General features: G+C 37.1%; 1 protein-coding gene across 5 annotated transcripts in view; it reads right to left on the reverse strand.

The window, feature by feature from the left end:
• Positions 1-14,646, reverse strand: part of LOC107699758 (tyrosine-protein kinase JAK2-like) — a 40,995-nt gene that overhangs the window by 13,599 nt on the left and 12,750 nt on the right. For all 5 annotated transcript variants that reach the window (XM_016501117.1, XM_016501116.1, XM_016501115.1 and 2 more), the window contains exons 3-10: positions 12,832-12,955; positions 12,596-12,713; positions 5,252-5,397; positions 3,144-3,438; positions 1,962-2,081; positions 1,630-1,787; positions 1,335-1,446; positions 698-884 (exon numbers count right to left, since the gene is read on the reverse strand). In XM_016501117.1, the coding sequence (XP_016356603.1) occupies positions 698-884; positions 1,335-1,446; positions 1,630-1,787; positions 1,962-2,081; positions 3,144-3,438; positions 5,252-5,397; positions 12,596-12,713; positions 12,832-12,955 (1,260 nt within the window). The remainder of the gene's footprint in view (positions 1-697; positions 885-1,334; positions 1,447-1,629; positions 1,788-1,961; positions 2,082-3,143; positions 3,439-5,251; positions 5,398-12,595; positions 12,714-12,831; positions 12,956-14,646) is intronic.

Here is a 14,646-nt window from a genome sequence, read left to right on the forward strand (position 1 = left end):
TTTAGGGGGGCGTGGCAGAGTCTTAACTTTGATAAAGAATATCTCTTTGGTTTTGAGACTTTAGTCTTTGCAACTTCAGGGATCTTATCTATGCACAATCAGCTTGTAACACTCCAAAGAGAAAGGAAAACTTGAAATCGCATCATATGACCCCTTTAAATATCCTGTGCATATAGCGCTTCATCGTTTATATTCGTTTATAGTCTCTCGCGCTCTGCGGTTTAATCAGGTAGCACAGTTTCATCACTTGACTTTTAGTGTTTGTTTCCCCATGCGCTTTACAGTAAACCCGAGGCGATCCAAAGAAAACCTCAACTCTAGTATAAACAAGTACAAAAACATTTTTATCACTCATAATAGCACAGAGAGAGAAATAGCACAGACACTGGCCAAGGATGAATCTTTATAGTGCGCTTAAGTCGAGCGCCTGTCGAGAGCTAATGTACACGCAAAATTATTTTATTTTTTTTACTTTTGGGCTTTAATAACAGCACTTAATATGTGGGAGCGTGGTGGGGTTTCTGTGATCAGCCTCACTGGGAAAAGTTCAGGTGCTCCCGATGGCCAATCAATCTAGGTCTACTTTTCCTTTCCTCAACAGCCAATCACAGGCTTCAGCCCAGCCTAGCCCTTATGTTAATCCAGCCCTGTTTATATACCATATAACCATGATGAGAATATCAGGTGCTTTACTGACCTTTGGCCTTTGGCGAACAGCACCTGCTGAACAGAAAGATGACACCGTCTGATTTCACGGTTTCCTTCTGGTAACATTTGAGCAGCTCATTTAATCTTCTAAAATTCCTTTTGGTTACACTAAGACTGTAGTCACCATTTTCAGACCTGGTGATCAGACAGTGCTTGTACTCTACATCCTCATATGCCTAATGGAAAGAAAAGATGATGTCAAGAAATGAACCATTCAAGGGTTTGGGGTAAGTAAGATCTTGGGGTAAGTAAGTAAGTATCAGAATGATTCCTGAAGGATCATGTGACACTAACGACCGGAGTAATGGCTGCTGAAAATTCGAAAATGAAAAATAAATTACATTTTAAAATACATTTCAAACAGAAAACGATTATTTAAAATTATTGTAATAACATTTCACAATATTACTGTTTTTAACTGCATTTTGGATCAAATAAATGCAGCTTTGGTGATCATAAGAGACTTTCAAAACCATTAAAATAAATCCTAACAACCCCCAAACGGTTAAACAGTAGTGCACGAAGTTCAGGAATACAGTGAAGGAATATTCAGTCTTAAGCAGAAATTGCTAAACTGACAATTTATTATGTTTTGTTTAATTAATAAGCACTTAGCAAAAACGCACCCCGACAGCAAGTGTCAGGAAGTATTTGTTGAAGTCTTTGGGGCTGCACCGGAGCACGAATAGACCTCTCTGGTTCCCTGACTTGCGTAGTTTACTGATTGCAAACTCCATTCTGTCAACACAGGCAATGAAAACAATGATAATGCTTACAAATGATACTTGAATGCAAATCTTCAGATAATTTGATGAATAATTTTACTGGAGCCTTAATAATCCAATTATAAATCAGGGCCAAAAAGGGTGCCCTGAATAAATTCTTTCATTTTCGTTCATAAGTATTCCCTTTATTGCTTACGATATTGGCCCGTGGCAGTAGCTCTCAATGGCCTCCAGCAGATGGGGTGGAACGACATCCTTGCAGAGGTAGTGATGGGCATCCGTGGTCAGTCTGTAGTAACCATCAATTAAAGATGTAAAAGACAATGCCTCCATTGAGGAGGAGAACACCAGCTCCTGTTTAAAAAAAAAAATCCCATTTTAGTGCATGATCTTTAAATATTCTCACCGATAAGAGCAGGAAAAAGTCCAGAAGTTCAAAGGCAATGGGAGCCCCTTTAACATGGTGTAAAGATCAAAGGATATCCCAGTGAACAATGCAGCAGAGTTTCTCTTCTACAACAGACTTACTTGAGTTTTTCCATCCTGTCTGTTGATGGAAACAATGCGGTTCATGTTGGTACCCTCTTTGCTGGCTTGTCTGATACTGATATCGACAACTTCCCCAAAATCACAATACGTCTGCAGGTCCTTGTGAGAAAGTACAATAGTGTTATGAAATTTCACTAGCAGAAAAAGTAACCTCCCTCTACATTTTGGCACGAGTACAGAAATATTAATAAACACAACAAGACTGGTATTTCCTTCTGGATATGCCAATGCATTCAAGGCTGCAAATGAATTCTTTCAAAGTTCCAGGTAGGTTTAGATTGGGTTTCATGACACGTAGCATGCGTCTTGTTTTCTGCCCACTGTACATAAGACACAAGATTCAACATATTCTTTGCAGTGCAAAGGTAAAGGCTCTAAATTCTTGAAGAGATGCAAGAAACAAAAATCATAATTGTAGGCAAATCGTAACTCCAGTAGAAGACCAACTGCAACTCAGTATGTTAATAAACAATGATGTGATTGAGACTATTAGAATTGGAATGGTGAGAGCGAGTTTTTTAATTCTACCTGAAGTGAAAAGAAGACTTGATTTGGACAACAGTTAAAATATATTCAAATACAAAACTGTTTGTTTAAATTGTTTGTTTAATTTGTTTAAATTGCAATCATTTCACAAAATTACTGTTTACTACTATATTTTTGATCAAAATGCAGACTTGGTAAGCAATCCTTTCAAAAATGTTTAAAATATTTTACCGACCCTAAACTTTTGCATTAAATGGTTTTCAAATTAACTGTGGAAATTTGCTGAGAAGAATAAGAACAGAATGTTTGAGGACTATCAGTGCTGCCTTGAAAACACTGTAATATAAAATATCAAATTTAGTAAAAAAAAAAAAAAAAAAAAAGGCCCTAATCAAAATAATTAAAAAGTTACTGGTCTGTCTAGACCTCCACTAATCTAAAGATAGATCTGTTTCATCTGAAGTGGACAGTGGGTCCTAGAACAAACAGGCTCTCATAAAGAGTTCATAATGTCAAAGCAGTTTAAACATTTACTCATACCACTAAAATATATTTGTGACCATATCAACTTCAATCACACCAGTTTAAAACTTGCTTTGTGCATCAGTATAGCCAAAAGGTAAATGTTATTTTGAAGTACACATGAATTTTGGTTCAACATTTAAAATCGGTTACCTCAGACTGTGTTTCTTTGTGTCGTTCTCTGCACCACTGGATGCCATTGTCTGCGGAGACGACGATGGTGACCTGATCGCCCGAGTGCTCTTTGACCTGGAAGCATTCAGTGTAGAAGCTAGAGTCCAGAGACTCCAGGCTGATCAGGTATTTGAGCTTTAGGTCGCGTGCTGAGGCTCGGCACTGGCTGAGCTGCTGCACGACTTTCCGAAAGCGATAGCGGATGCGCTTTCTTGTGACAAAATGGTAGTCTTGGATTTGCTCCCTCATGTCTTTAGGGAGGAAGAACTTGTAACTGTGAATAAAGCATACAATAAGAGTTAGTATCAAATATAACTTTTTTTTTTTAGGTAGTCTAGGATGGATGAAAGTCTTTGTACCGTTTGTGTTTTTATATTCGTTTTTATATTTATATTTATGTTTTTACATTGGTCCCATGGCCCAATGTTTTTGGGACATGGGACCAATGTTTAACCATGTTTTTACCATGACACCATTACAAACTCAAAAGGCTTAAACTAGATACAGTGCGCAAATAAACATGAAAATACCAATGAGGGAGAGGATGTGAGCAACTTAAATACACAATGGTGATGAACTAAATACAAACAGGAGTGCTTGTTAATGAATGTCTATGCCCAATAATGCTGTTTTTTTTTTTAAATGAACAGAATAAAACTTCATCTTAAATTGCAGTGACCAGTAAGTGACCAGCAATTTGCACTCTTTTTTACTGTGCAACAAACTGTAACTGACTGTTGTAGAACTGTGAAAGCTGGCCACTGACATCACTGCCATTGTACGGCTAACTTGCCCTGCGTTCCATTCGGAAGGGCTCATCCATATGCCCTAATCCCTTCAAAGGGTTTACCCTCCGGAGTGAGAGCTTCGAAGGGTTGAAGGGTGTAGGGGACCAAACAACGGTTTCTTGAAGTGCCCTTCTGCGTCAATCACATGCCCACACGGAGGCGCCGTCATCATGCAAAGAATCTGCGCAAAGGATCATGCGAGCCCGAAGTGTCCATCAGTTGTACCCTTCGAAATCCTTCATTCCGAAGGGCCCTTTGAAGTGGCCAGTTTTGAGCACTTCGGTTTGGAACGACCCTTCAATATGGCGGCCATAGTTGTTTTCACTCCGAAGTGCCCTTCAGAGGGCGATATATCCCGTTTGGAACGCACCGTTGGTTCACGTGAGGCACCTCAACACTAACAGTTACACTTTTTCCAACGGTAATACAGACCCTCTCATCTCTCAATAGTAAGACAATCTCTGACTAGAAAAAAGGAAACGGGAAACTTACTGTGAATAAACTAAAAGTCCATGATGAAGAAACAAATTTTTTTTTTTTTGTGGCATTTTTGCCTTTATTATGATAGGACAGATCAGCGCTGACAGGAAGTGAAGTGGGAGAGAGAGGGGGGGCGGGATCGGGAAAGGTCCTCAAGTCGGGATTCGAACTCGGGACACCTGTGTTGCACTGCCCATAAGGCTACTGGCACTGACCAATGGTAGTATTCTTTAAAATAACATGACAATTTTACTTGAAATAATAGCATGAATATAGTAACTAATTAGTACCATGGTGTTCAGTACAAATCAAAAGTTTAGACCCAACTGACCGAATGTTTCTCAAGATATTAAAGGGAACGTTCACCCAAAAGTGAAAATTCTGTCATCGCTTACTCACCCTGAAGTTGTTCCAGACCTGTATGAATTTCTTTCTTCTGTTGAACACACACACAAAAAAAGACATTTTGAAGGATGCTGGTAACAGTTGACAGTAGCCATTGACTTCCATAGTATAAAAATACTATGGAAGTCAGTGGCTACCGTCAAATGTTTGGTGGTAAAAATATCTTGTTTTTGTGCTCAACAGAAGAAAGAAACTGACTGAATTTTCATTTTTAGGTGAACTATCTCTTTAATGACCATTTAATCTAAAGTCTTACACTAAAATGCTGAATATTATGAATTATTTAGGTTGTGTCTATAATGGATTAGGAATCAGAAATGTTTGGAAAAAAGGCAAATGTGTCCATAGCTTTTCACAGCAGATAAGTGGCACTGACAAGCCTAAATATTAAGAAGGTCATCGCATTACTAGTACCTAATATCATTATAGATGTCCAGTGGGGAGCACTGCTTCTCCTTGGCAATCCTCATCATGTCCAACACAGCCATGCCAAGGCACTCCTCCTGAACCTCATGGGCACTGGATAACTTCACCCAGCCGTTTACAAAGTCGCTCCTCCACTGCATAAAACACAGAAGAAAAACCCATATCTGTGTGACTGTCTATAAAAATGTCAAAAATGTGTGAAAATCAGCGAGAGGGAGAGTTGAATGACATGGTAGTAACTGTGGGCACAAGGTTTAAACAGTTAAGGTCATGTTTAACCCTGAGTTAGCCTCATTTTAGTTACCTTTGTCTCATAATTATATAGTACGATCGTTTTCAATTGCAGTCCTCACCCCGCCCCGCATATTTTTTTTGCATCTCTTATCACTTCAGATGTTTGTTCTATTCGACCGTAAGTGCTCTGCGAAGTGGACATCGTAGGATATTCCACCATGATTCCAGCTCGAAGCGAACGCATATGGTCCATTCAAAGGGCATTAAAGTGGGCGAGACGTGAATTTAAATTGGATGTATTCACAGAGGTATATTATGACACACTTATCTAGTAAGTTTCATCTGTGTGTGAAGATGCTGCAGGCCGTGCTCAGTGAGTAGGGAGCAATGAACACTTTGTAGGGATCATGTCAATCGGAACACAGTTCATGCGTGGAGCTCTCTTCTAATGAGCTGATAATCTGAATCAGGTGTGCTAAATAAGAGAGACATATAAAATATGCTTACTAGCATTTGAACTAGAATTCAAAAGTTTGGGGGCTTGTAAGATTTTTAATAATGTTTCTAAAAAGTTCACCAAGGCTGCATTTATTTGATCAAAAAATACAGTAAAAACAGTAATACTGTAAATATTATTAAAATTTTAAATAACTGTTTGCTATTTTTTATATATTTTAACGTGATGACAAAGCTGAATTTTCAGCAGCCATTACTATATTTGACGAAAGTTCAAAAGAACAGCATTTATTTATAATTTAACTCTTTTGTAACATTATAAAAGTTTTTACTGTCACTTTTGATCAATTAGAGCAGTGGTTCTCAAACTGGGGTACGCGTACCCCTGGGGGTACGTGAGGTGACGGAGGGGGGTACGCGAACAAAATTCTGAGTTTTGGCATTCATTTAATTCTACTCCAACTTAAAAGTAACATTAAAACCAAACGTATTTCTGACAAGCAAAATGCCACTTCTAATGTAAAAACAGGAAAAGGGGACTGCTGTAAACGGTCAAATACATGATATCCAATCAGCTTACCTCATCTTTTGCGGTCAAAACTGACTGCATCCACACCAGCAGCGTGCATGTGATAGGATGCCCGCTGAATATGCTGCTTTAGCAAATCGCGCTGCTGTTCAATGTATCTTTAAAGTAGATCTTCACTTAATAGCATGAAGAGCAAATATTGACACGGACTGAGATCAATTTAAACTCTCTTCGATACAGACACACTCTGTGCGTGTTATTGTTTTCATGTTTAAGATACGAGCAAGAATGCAAATGTCCCTGAATATCCAAACGATGGCAATGTGCCATTCATTTTTACAAAAGTTCAACAAAAAAAGGTAATATTAAGTGAACATTTTACATTTTAAATGTAGCCTACATTTTAAACAGAATATTGTCATGTTTGTTCTATTTTGCAACGAAATAATAGTTCCAACGAAATCCGTAGGTTATCATCTGGTGTGCGTCTCCAAGCAACATACAGGGGTGTTTCATTAGTGAACGAATCTTCTTTGAATGATTTGGAGAGTCAGTGATTAATAACCCATTCATAACTACAGCATTTTGCTTTGTTACGGAATGAATGAATGAATGATGCAATGCCTGGCTCATTAAGACAGCGACTTGCCACCACCTATTGGTAATTGGCGGTTTTATTTTTAAATCTACAATATCACTTCGATTTGCCATAATTTCTTGCTTTATTTATTATATTAATAATACACTTAATGGAATGTTAAGAATATGACATAAAACATGACATAAAATTAATAAGGATAGAAAATATTTGCCTTTATAAAGGTAAAACATGCACCTGTAAATCAATTTAAGGGTGCAAATATTGTCCTTCAATAGAAAAGGTGTGACTGCAGTCTAAGTGGAAGAGAGGGGGTACGCAGAAGAATGTTAAATGCCCCAGGGGGTACGCCGCTGTAAAAAGTTTGAGAACCACTGAATTAGAGTGTCATTGCTGAATAAAAATAAAAACATTCAAAATTATCTAATTAACTACTATACTAGTCTGTAAATATACAGACTAATAAACAGATTATATATAACAAAACCCAGGTTTAAAAATGGTGTTTAAACATTAGGGGGATTTTTTTTTTAATTCACAAACTGATATTTGTAGTTTATATAAATAAAACAATTAGGCCTACATAGATGATTGATAGATGTTTACAAATTTGTATTGAAAAATCACAAAATATTTGAAAACAGAACATGTCCACTATCAATTTACAGGGCTGTCTATAGGCTGAATGTTGACTACTAGTATTTGGCCAATCTGGCACATTTTCTGTAACCAACTCTCAAAATGTTAATTACCAGAGAATTAATTGGCCTGGCAGGTATAATGATCTAGATCTAAAAATGACCCTGGGTTAATGATATTAAGCATTGTTAAGTTTATGTTAAGTTTAAAACATAAGTGGTTATACACCAAAAACACCATTTATTAAACATGTTATGTCAAACAAGCATCAGTAAACAAACACAATACTGTTTTTATTGTAAACTACCAACTACAACACTCATGTGCATTAATAGGAGTGTTCCATAGAAAACCACATCAGAACTAAAAGTAAACATACACTGAAAGCATCAACCACGAACAGAGCAGCCGCAGACTGACTGACAAGTGTACACAAGATGACACTGCAAAGCTGCTACCTCAACAACCTGTTTAAAAATGACTCCTGTCTGTGTCAGACTTGCACATTTACAGGACATTAACCCATGTAATCCAATGGGGTCAGATAGAGTTCACCTCCAAACACATCACAGCTTAATTTTAAACCACCATAAGCCTGCTCTCTCCCTGGATGGCCTCAACATGACGGTCATCTGACTTCCGCTGAAACACGGCTTCCCTATAATGAGTTTTTTGGTCACTGAATAAAATGGGCCACAGTGATAGTAACCTACATTCAAGGATATTTCTCGGTAAAAAAAAGATAAGGACATATCTTTGGGCTATGACTATGCAAAACATTTTAGCAAAGCATGCTGGATATATCGGTACCATACTGGTTACTGGCCAATATTCGAGATTTTTTTACTTATTATTATTGGTCAACACTGGACCGTTTAATTGTGCGGCCCATTCCTCTACTTTTATATTTACATTACCTTGCTAACACTCACTTATAGCACTAATAATTTAATAACACTGTTTAAATTTGATCTTAAAAGAAATTTCATTATTTTATTTTACATTTAAAACAATTTCAGATTTTAGTGTTTTATTTTGACTTTTAATTTTGTATTTAGACACAGTAGACACGAATTTTAATATCCAGCATTGTGGTTCATTGTGGCTGCGATTTTATTGCTTTCTTACTATCTTTAATTTAATTATATTTTTTATTTAACCAGCAATCTATATATACATATATGTAGAGGGAATTACTTAAAATTCCAGTGTGACACACTTAAGTATTAAAAAAAAACAACAACTAGGGATCAGTGGTAATTTCGTCAACGAAGACGACGACGAAAAATATTCATTAACGAACATTTTTTCTGTAACTAAGACGAGACGTTGACGAGCTAAAACTAATATCTGATGATAAAAACTTTGACGAATTTATGCCGCGTTTTCGTTAACAAGATGAGATGGGACTATAATGTTATTTGAGGACTACCGGACATTCGAAATACATCCTATAGGCTACTGTCTTGTCCTTCAAAATGTGCGTCCCTGTCATTGGATTGCAATCGGATAAGGGGCGTTTGCATATCTAGTCTCAGTATGGCAGCTGCAGTGGATGGATAGGCTAACAAAATGTGAACTAGCGATCTGAAATAATGGCCTCAGCACCCGAAGGGGTAGGGATAAGGTGACCAGACGTCCCGTTTTTCCCGGGAGTCACAATTCGTTGTCGATTAACTAAGTTAGTGAAGGTGGGATAGGCGGAATCGTGCTGATAGAAGTGCTCTCTCTCTCGCACGCTCCACTTCTTCAGTTCTTATACAGTGCGCGATTCAGTTCTCAGTGCTCAAATACACACACAGCAGTCCAAATGTCTATCGTGTATGTAGAGTATCTCACGTAAATACAGTCGGTTATGGATTAAGTGAACGTAAACAGGTGGGTGAAAACTAAACGTGTGTCAGTATTACATGCATGCCTTCCGTCTTAAAGGGACAGCATTCCTAATTAAGTACCTATCTTTGTCATTAATGTTCACCAACAAAAGATGTTAAATAAATATGTTAAGTAAACCTACTGTATCTGAAAAAATGAGTTTAATTTGTATCTCTTTCATGTGTTATTCTGCTTCTTTTTCAAAAATTATAAATTATATATATTATATATGAACAACTATAATTTTTATAAGTTGCTCCCTTTTCACTACTGTTAAAGGGATAGTTCACCCAAAAATGAAAATTGTCATAATTTATTCAAGTTTTTCCAAATTAAATCCTTGATTCAAATTTCTCATTAGCTTAATTGATTTGATCTAAAGAGATAATTAATGACTATTTTTGTTTGAAGACTACTTATAAAATAGCTACCAAAATAAATAACTGCAGTTTGACTAAAAGTTATGACTAAAGTTAACAAAAATGCCATGACTTTTCGTCGACTAAAACTATGAACGACTCAAATGACTAAAACGTGACTAAGATTATTAAGCTATTATAGTGAATGCCCCTATAAATGTTGTTTTATATTTAAGATTTAGTTAAATGATGCGTGTGCTAAGTGAGCGAACATCAAAGATCACGCAACAGAAGTGCACGCTCTCTCTCTCTCTCTCCCTACCGTTAAGAAACGTAACTTGTGCATTGTTTTACTTACTTGTTTTTGACATATCCGACCAAACTACAAACTTTCCAGTGATGTCTGTGAGAAGGGGATATTAACTTGACAAGCTTGCGCATGTGCGCCGCCACATGCTCAATCCACTCAACGTGCTTTGCTTATCAGCTCACGCTCGTAAAATTACAGAAGAAATAACCATCAGCAAACAAACCCACAACTAAAACACAAATAAAGTGTAAGTGTTCCTGAGGCTCAGTGGTAGAGCATTGCGTTAGCAGCGCAAAAGGTCGTGGGTTCAATTCCCAGAGAACACACATACTGGTAAAAAATGTATAGCCTGAATGCACTGTAAGTCGCTTTGGATAAAAGCGTCTGCTAAATGCATAAACTAATTAATTAAAACATTTTAACCCACCCCCCATGGAATGTCTGCATTAAGCTAAACAATCTAAACGTATAGGGGATATATACTCAATCCAATCTCCCCATAGTAGTGAAAACAAATAAGACTTTAATCTCAAAGCATAAGTGACCTTCTCCATTACAAAAATGATCATGTATTATCCAGTCTTCAAGATTAGGCAAAACTGGATGGCCATTTTCTTGTGATTGCTTTCTTACTTGCTATACTAAGGATTCTATAAAAGGTATTTGTTTAATACATGTTCATTCATTTCAAACATGTTCTTCAGACAATGTAAAACATTGAATTATTTGTAATTTGTGCTTGCGAGAGTGACACATAAGAGACAATATAATAGTTATGTATAGGGATGCATCGAGCCGATACTCAGTATTGGTATCGGCTCCGATACTGCCATTTTCTGGCGGATTGGGTATCGGTCAGACAAGACCGATCCAAATCCGATATTGTGCGTATACTATGCTGTGTTATTGTTAAGCCCCACGAAAGGCACAAAAACATTATAAAAGCACCATAAAGTTTTCGTGCACTATATATTAAGTGTTCTTAAGCCGTTCCATAGTTTAATGTGAAGTATAGATTAATATTTAAGTCAAGTTCACTAAACTCTTCTCCCCGCCGTGTCTGTCTGTCATCCTCAATTCAGCATTCAAACGGCGTGTCGCGTTTGGTTACTACAGTCAAAACGATGAAACTCTCTTCAAGAGCGCACAATAACTGAGATTTAAAACTGTTAAAAGAAAAGGCTCAATAAAATATCGCACAGATATAATACACTACGCAGCAATATCTCTTCACTTTTCTATGTGGAGCGCTGGGCCTTTTTTGTTCTGTTCTATCTATCATATGTTGTAATATTAGGGATGTGCAACAGTGATTGAGTACTCGAGTACTCGACCGTGACAGCGATGATCGATCATGTAAACGATGATCGAATCTTTTTTTTTTTCCTGATTGGTTATAGCAGCACTTTGGGCGGCGCCCTGAGCTCTGATTGGTTAGCTTGCCACAGGATGCATCAAAAGACGTGAGAAGAGAGAGAATCATGGCCTCAAAGTCACGTAGTGATGTCTGGCTTCACTTTGAGAAGACCGATGAAAATACAGTTCAGTGCAAGCTGTGCAGCGCCAAGCTGTCACACAAATCTACAACAAGTACAATGCGCTATCATCTAACATTTGTACATAAAATGTCTGGCGATAACTGAGCGGCAACTCAGACGAGCATTGCTTCATTTGCCGTAAGACCAAAATGCAACGCAGGCAGAACCAAGAAGATGACACAGCTAATCGCTGAAATGGTGGTGAAAGATTTGCTGCCCATTAGTTTCGTCGACGGAGAAGGATTTAAAGATTTCATGCATTACGTTGAGCCCGAGTATGACATTCCGTCACGCAAAACAGTCACGGCAAGAATAGATGCTCTATATGAAAAGACTGCTTCTTCACTGAAGGACAGACTGTCAAAGACAATAGTGACACTAATGTAGTCTAAGAATGTGAATTTATTGTACTTTCGTCGAACAGGCGCCACAAAACAAGCCCACTCAGTAGAGTCAGAGAGCAGTCAGCATGAGTTTCCTTTATTTATCATTTGTTTAGTAAATAGGGGCCTTTATCTGTGCAGATATACACTAAAGTAATTCACATTTACACACTCTAAAATCCGAAACCAAGACTGTCTGTTCTCTGAGAAGATAAACTAGGCCAAACTGCAATTAAATTATATATGGATGGGCTCAATTATGCAAGATATGCTCAGATTTCAAGCCAAGTGAAGTGTAATTGTAAAACATTGTTGTTATGGTGATTCAGTATCCACTGACAGCACGAACAACACTTAATTCACAATTAAAGGTAATTTCTTTATTACAAAGCTGATGTGGGGAAGCCTCACCTGAGCAAAGAGGTAAGACATAACATAGTCATCCAGGACAGGACTCTCAGATCCTTTAGTTACTCCATAGCGGTACGCTCGGGATGCCCCACAACTGTACCAGCCGGGAAAATAGTACCTGATAGAAAATATCAGTCACTAAATCGCAGGATGAAAGAAATGAGATGGAGAAGACAAAAGCCATAAAATAATATAATCCAGTTTAATTAAGTGAAAGATGGAGCCGAGTGTGTTACCTAATTCTGAATAACAAACTCTGATTGGCTGTTTCGTCTAAATGGAGAACATGATTGGGTGATAACCAGACACTTTCATCTTCTTTGTACAGCCCAAACAGGCTGCAGTAGACTGGCGACACTCCTGTGAGAAACACATCAGCATAAAGAACAGGTGCTAATGAGAGAAGATAGATACCCAGTGTGAAGTTAGAAAAGCCTGCACATGTAAACTAGGGATGGGTAATGATGGTCAGCTAACTGAGCAGCGGTGCTACAGCCAACTAGTCAATTTGTGACATTAACTAGTTCAGTATTAGAATAGAATTCTCCTTATTAGAGTATTATTAGAATGGTTCATCACAAATCATAGAAATAAATGACATAATAAAATATTGTTAAACATATTCAAATAGAAGTTATTTTAAATTGTAATAATATTTCACAATATACATTTTTACTGTGATTTATCACAGAAATGCATCCATAAGAGACTTAATTGAAAAGCATAAAAAAAAAAAAAAATCCAAAACGATTCCAAACGTTTGAACTATACAAACACACACACATTTAAAAAATCTTATTGCTAAAAATGCTGAAAATTCCCATGCACTAAGTGTGAACAGGCCTTTACGTTTAATTAATCATTTAATGTAATTAATACCTGATATTTTGATCATTAAATAAATGACAAAAATATCCATACACACTATTTGCCAGATGCAAAAAAGCATTTATGTCTGGATTAGGGTTGTGCCGATAGACAATAATATAATGTATTGACGATAGTCAAAGATATCGCCTGTGGCTGATGCCTCTGAGGATAGCAAGACAATTATTATTATTATTATTATTAATATTATTATCATCATCATCAGGCTAGTAATACTATCTAATTAATATTAGGACTTATTTGTTCCATCATACCTCTTTTTCCGCGTTCTTACAGTGTTGCGCAATCTAACCAATCACACACGATTTCGTTGACTTTATGCAATGGCCAATCAGCTGCGTTCAGATGAGTCATCGCTGAAACAGTGGAGTTTTGTTATTCAGCGCACGCTGATTGAATTCTGCCTTGCGAATTCTCATCATAAACAACAAGGTGATGCAAGTGCGATGCAAGTACCGTATTAAGAGATTTATTCATCATACAGTGTAGACAGCTTCACTGATTATAACGGGAGTGTGTTTAAAGTGCAAATACTTGTGCTAGACTGACGTCTGTTATGATGTACTTTTTGGTAACGTTGTAAATGTTCTTTGCTCATTTTCTGTAGCTGCTTTTTGAATAATGGGGGAATGTAAGCCTTATGATTAGTAACTTACCATGTTTCTTTTAAATGTTATCATGTTAAATACAAATTCAGTCATATTAAAAACATTAGGCTTCTTTTAGCTTTATGCTGGAGTTGGTTCACTTTCCAGCAATGAAACTAAGTAAATAAATAATTAAATACATTTGCACAATAATATTGTGTATCGGCGATCTCACAAGCTGACTATAGGACGATATGACAATTGAGCATATCGCCCAACAATAGTCTGGATGCAAAAATAAAAGTGCATAGACAAATTAAGTTGTTTCTATAAATTTCCTCGGGATGAATGATATCAATCACATATGCATTTACTAGCCCTTTCAGATTATTTTAATACCAGCATCACGTTTAGCAGATGAAATTATATAAAGGAAGTCTGCTGAAAAAAAAAAAGACATCTTGAAATACCATCACATGTCTGTCACCAATACCCTGCTGGGGATGAGCTAATGGCTCCTGGGCTGATGTTTAGCTTTATTAAACCGTAAACACAGGTGGACTGACAGGATCTTAC

This window comes from Sinocyclocheilus anshuiensis, unplaced genomic scaffold (genome assembly GCF_001515605.1).
Source record: "Sinocyclocheilus anshuiensis isolate Anshui unplaced genomic scaffold, SAMN03320099.WGS_v1.1 scaffold278, whole genome shotgun sequence".
In the NCBI taxonomy this organism is placed as follows: Eukaryota; Metazoa; Chordata; class Actinopteri; order Cypriniformes; family Cyprinidae; genus Sinocyclocheilus; species Sinocyclocheilus anshuiensis.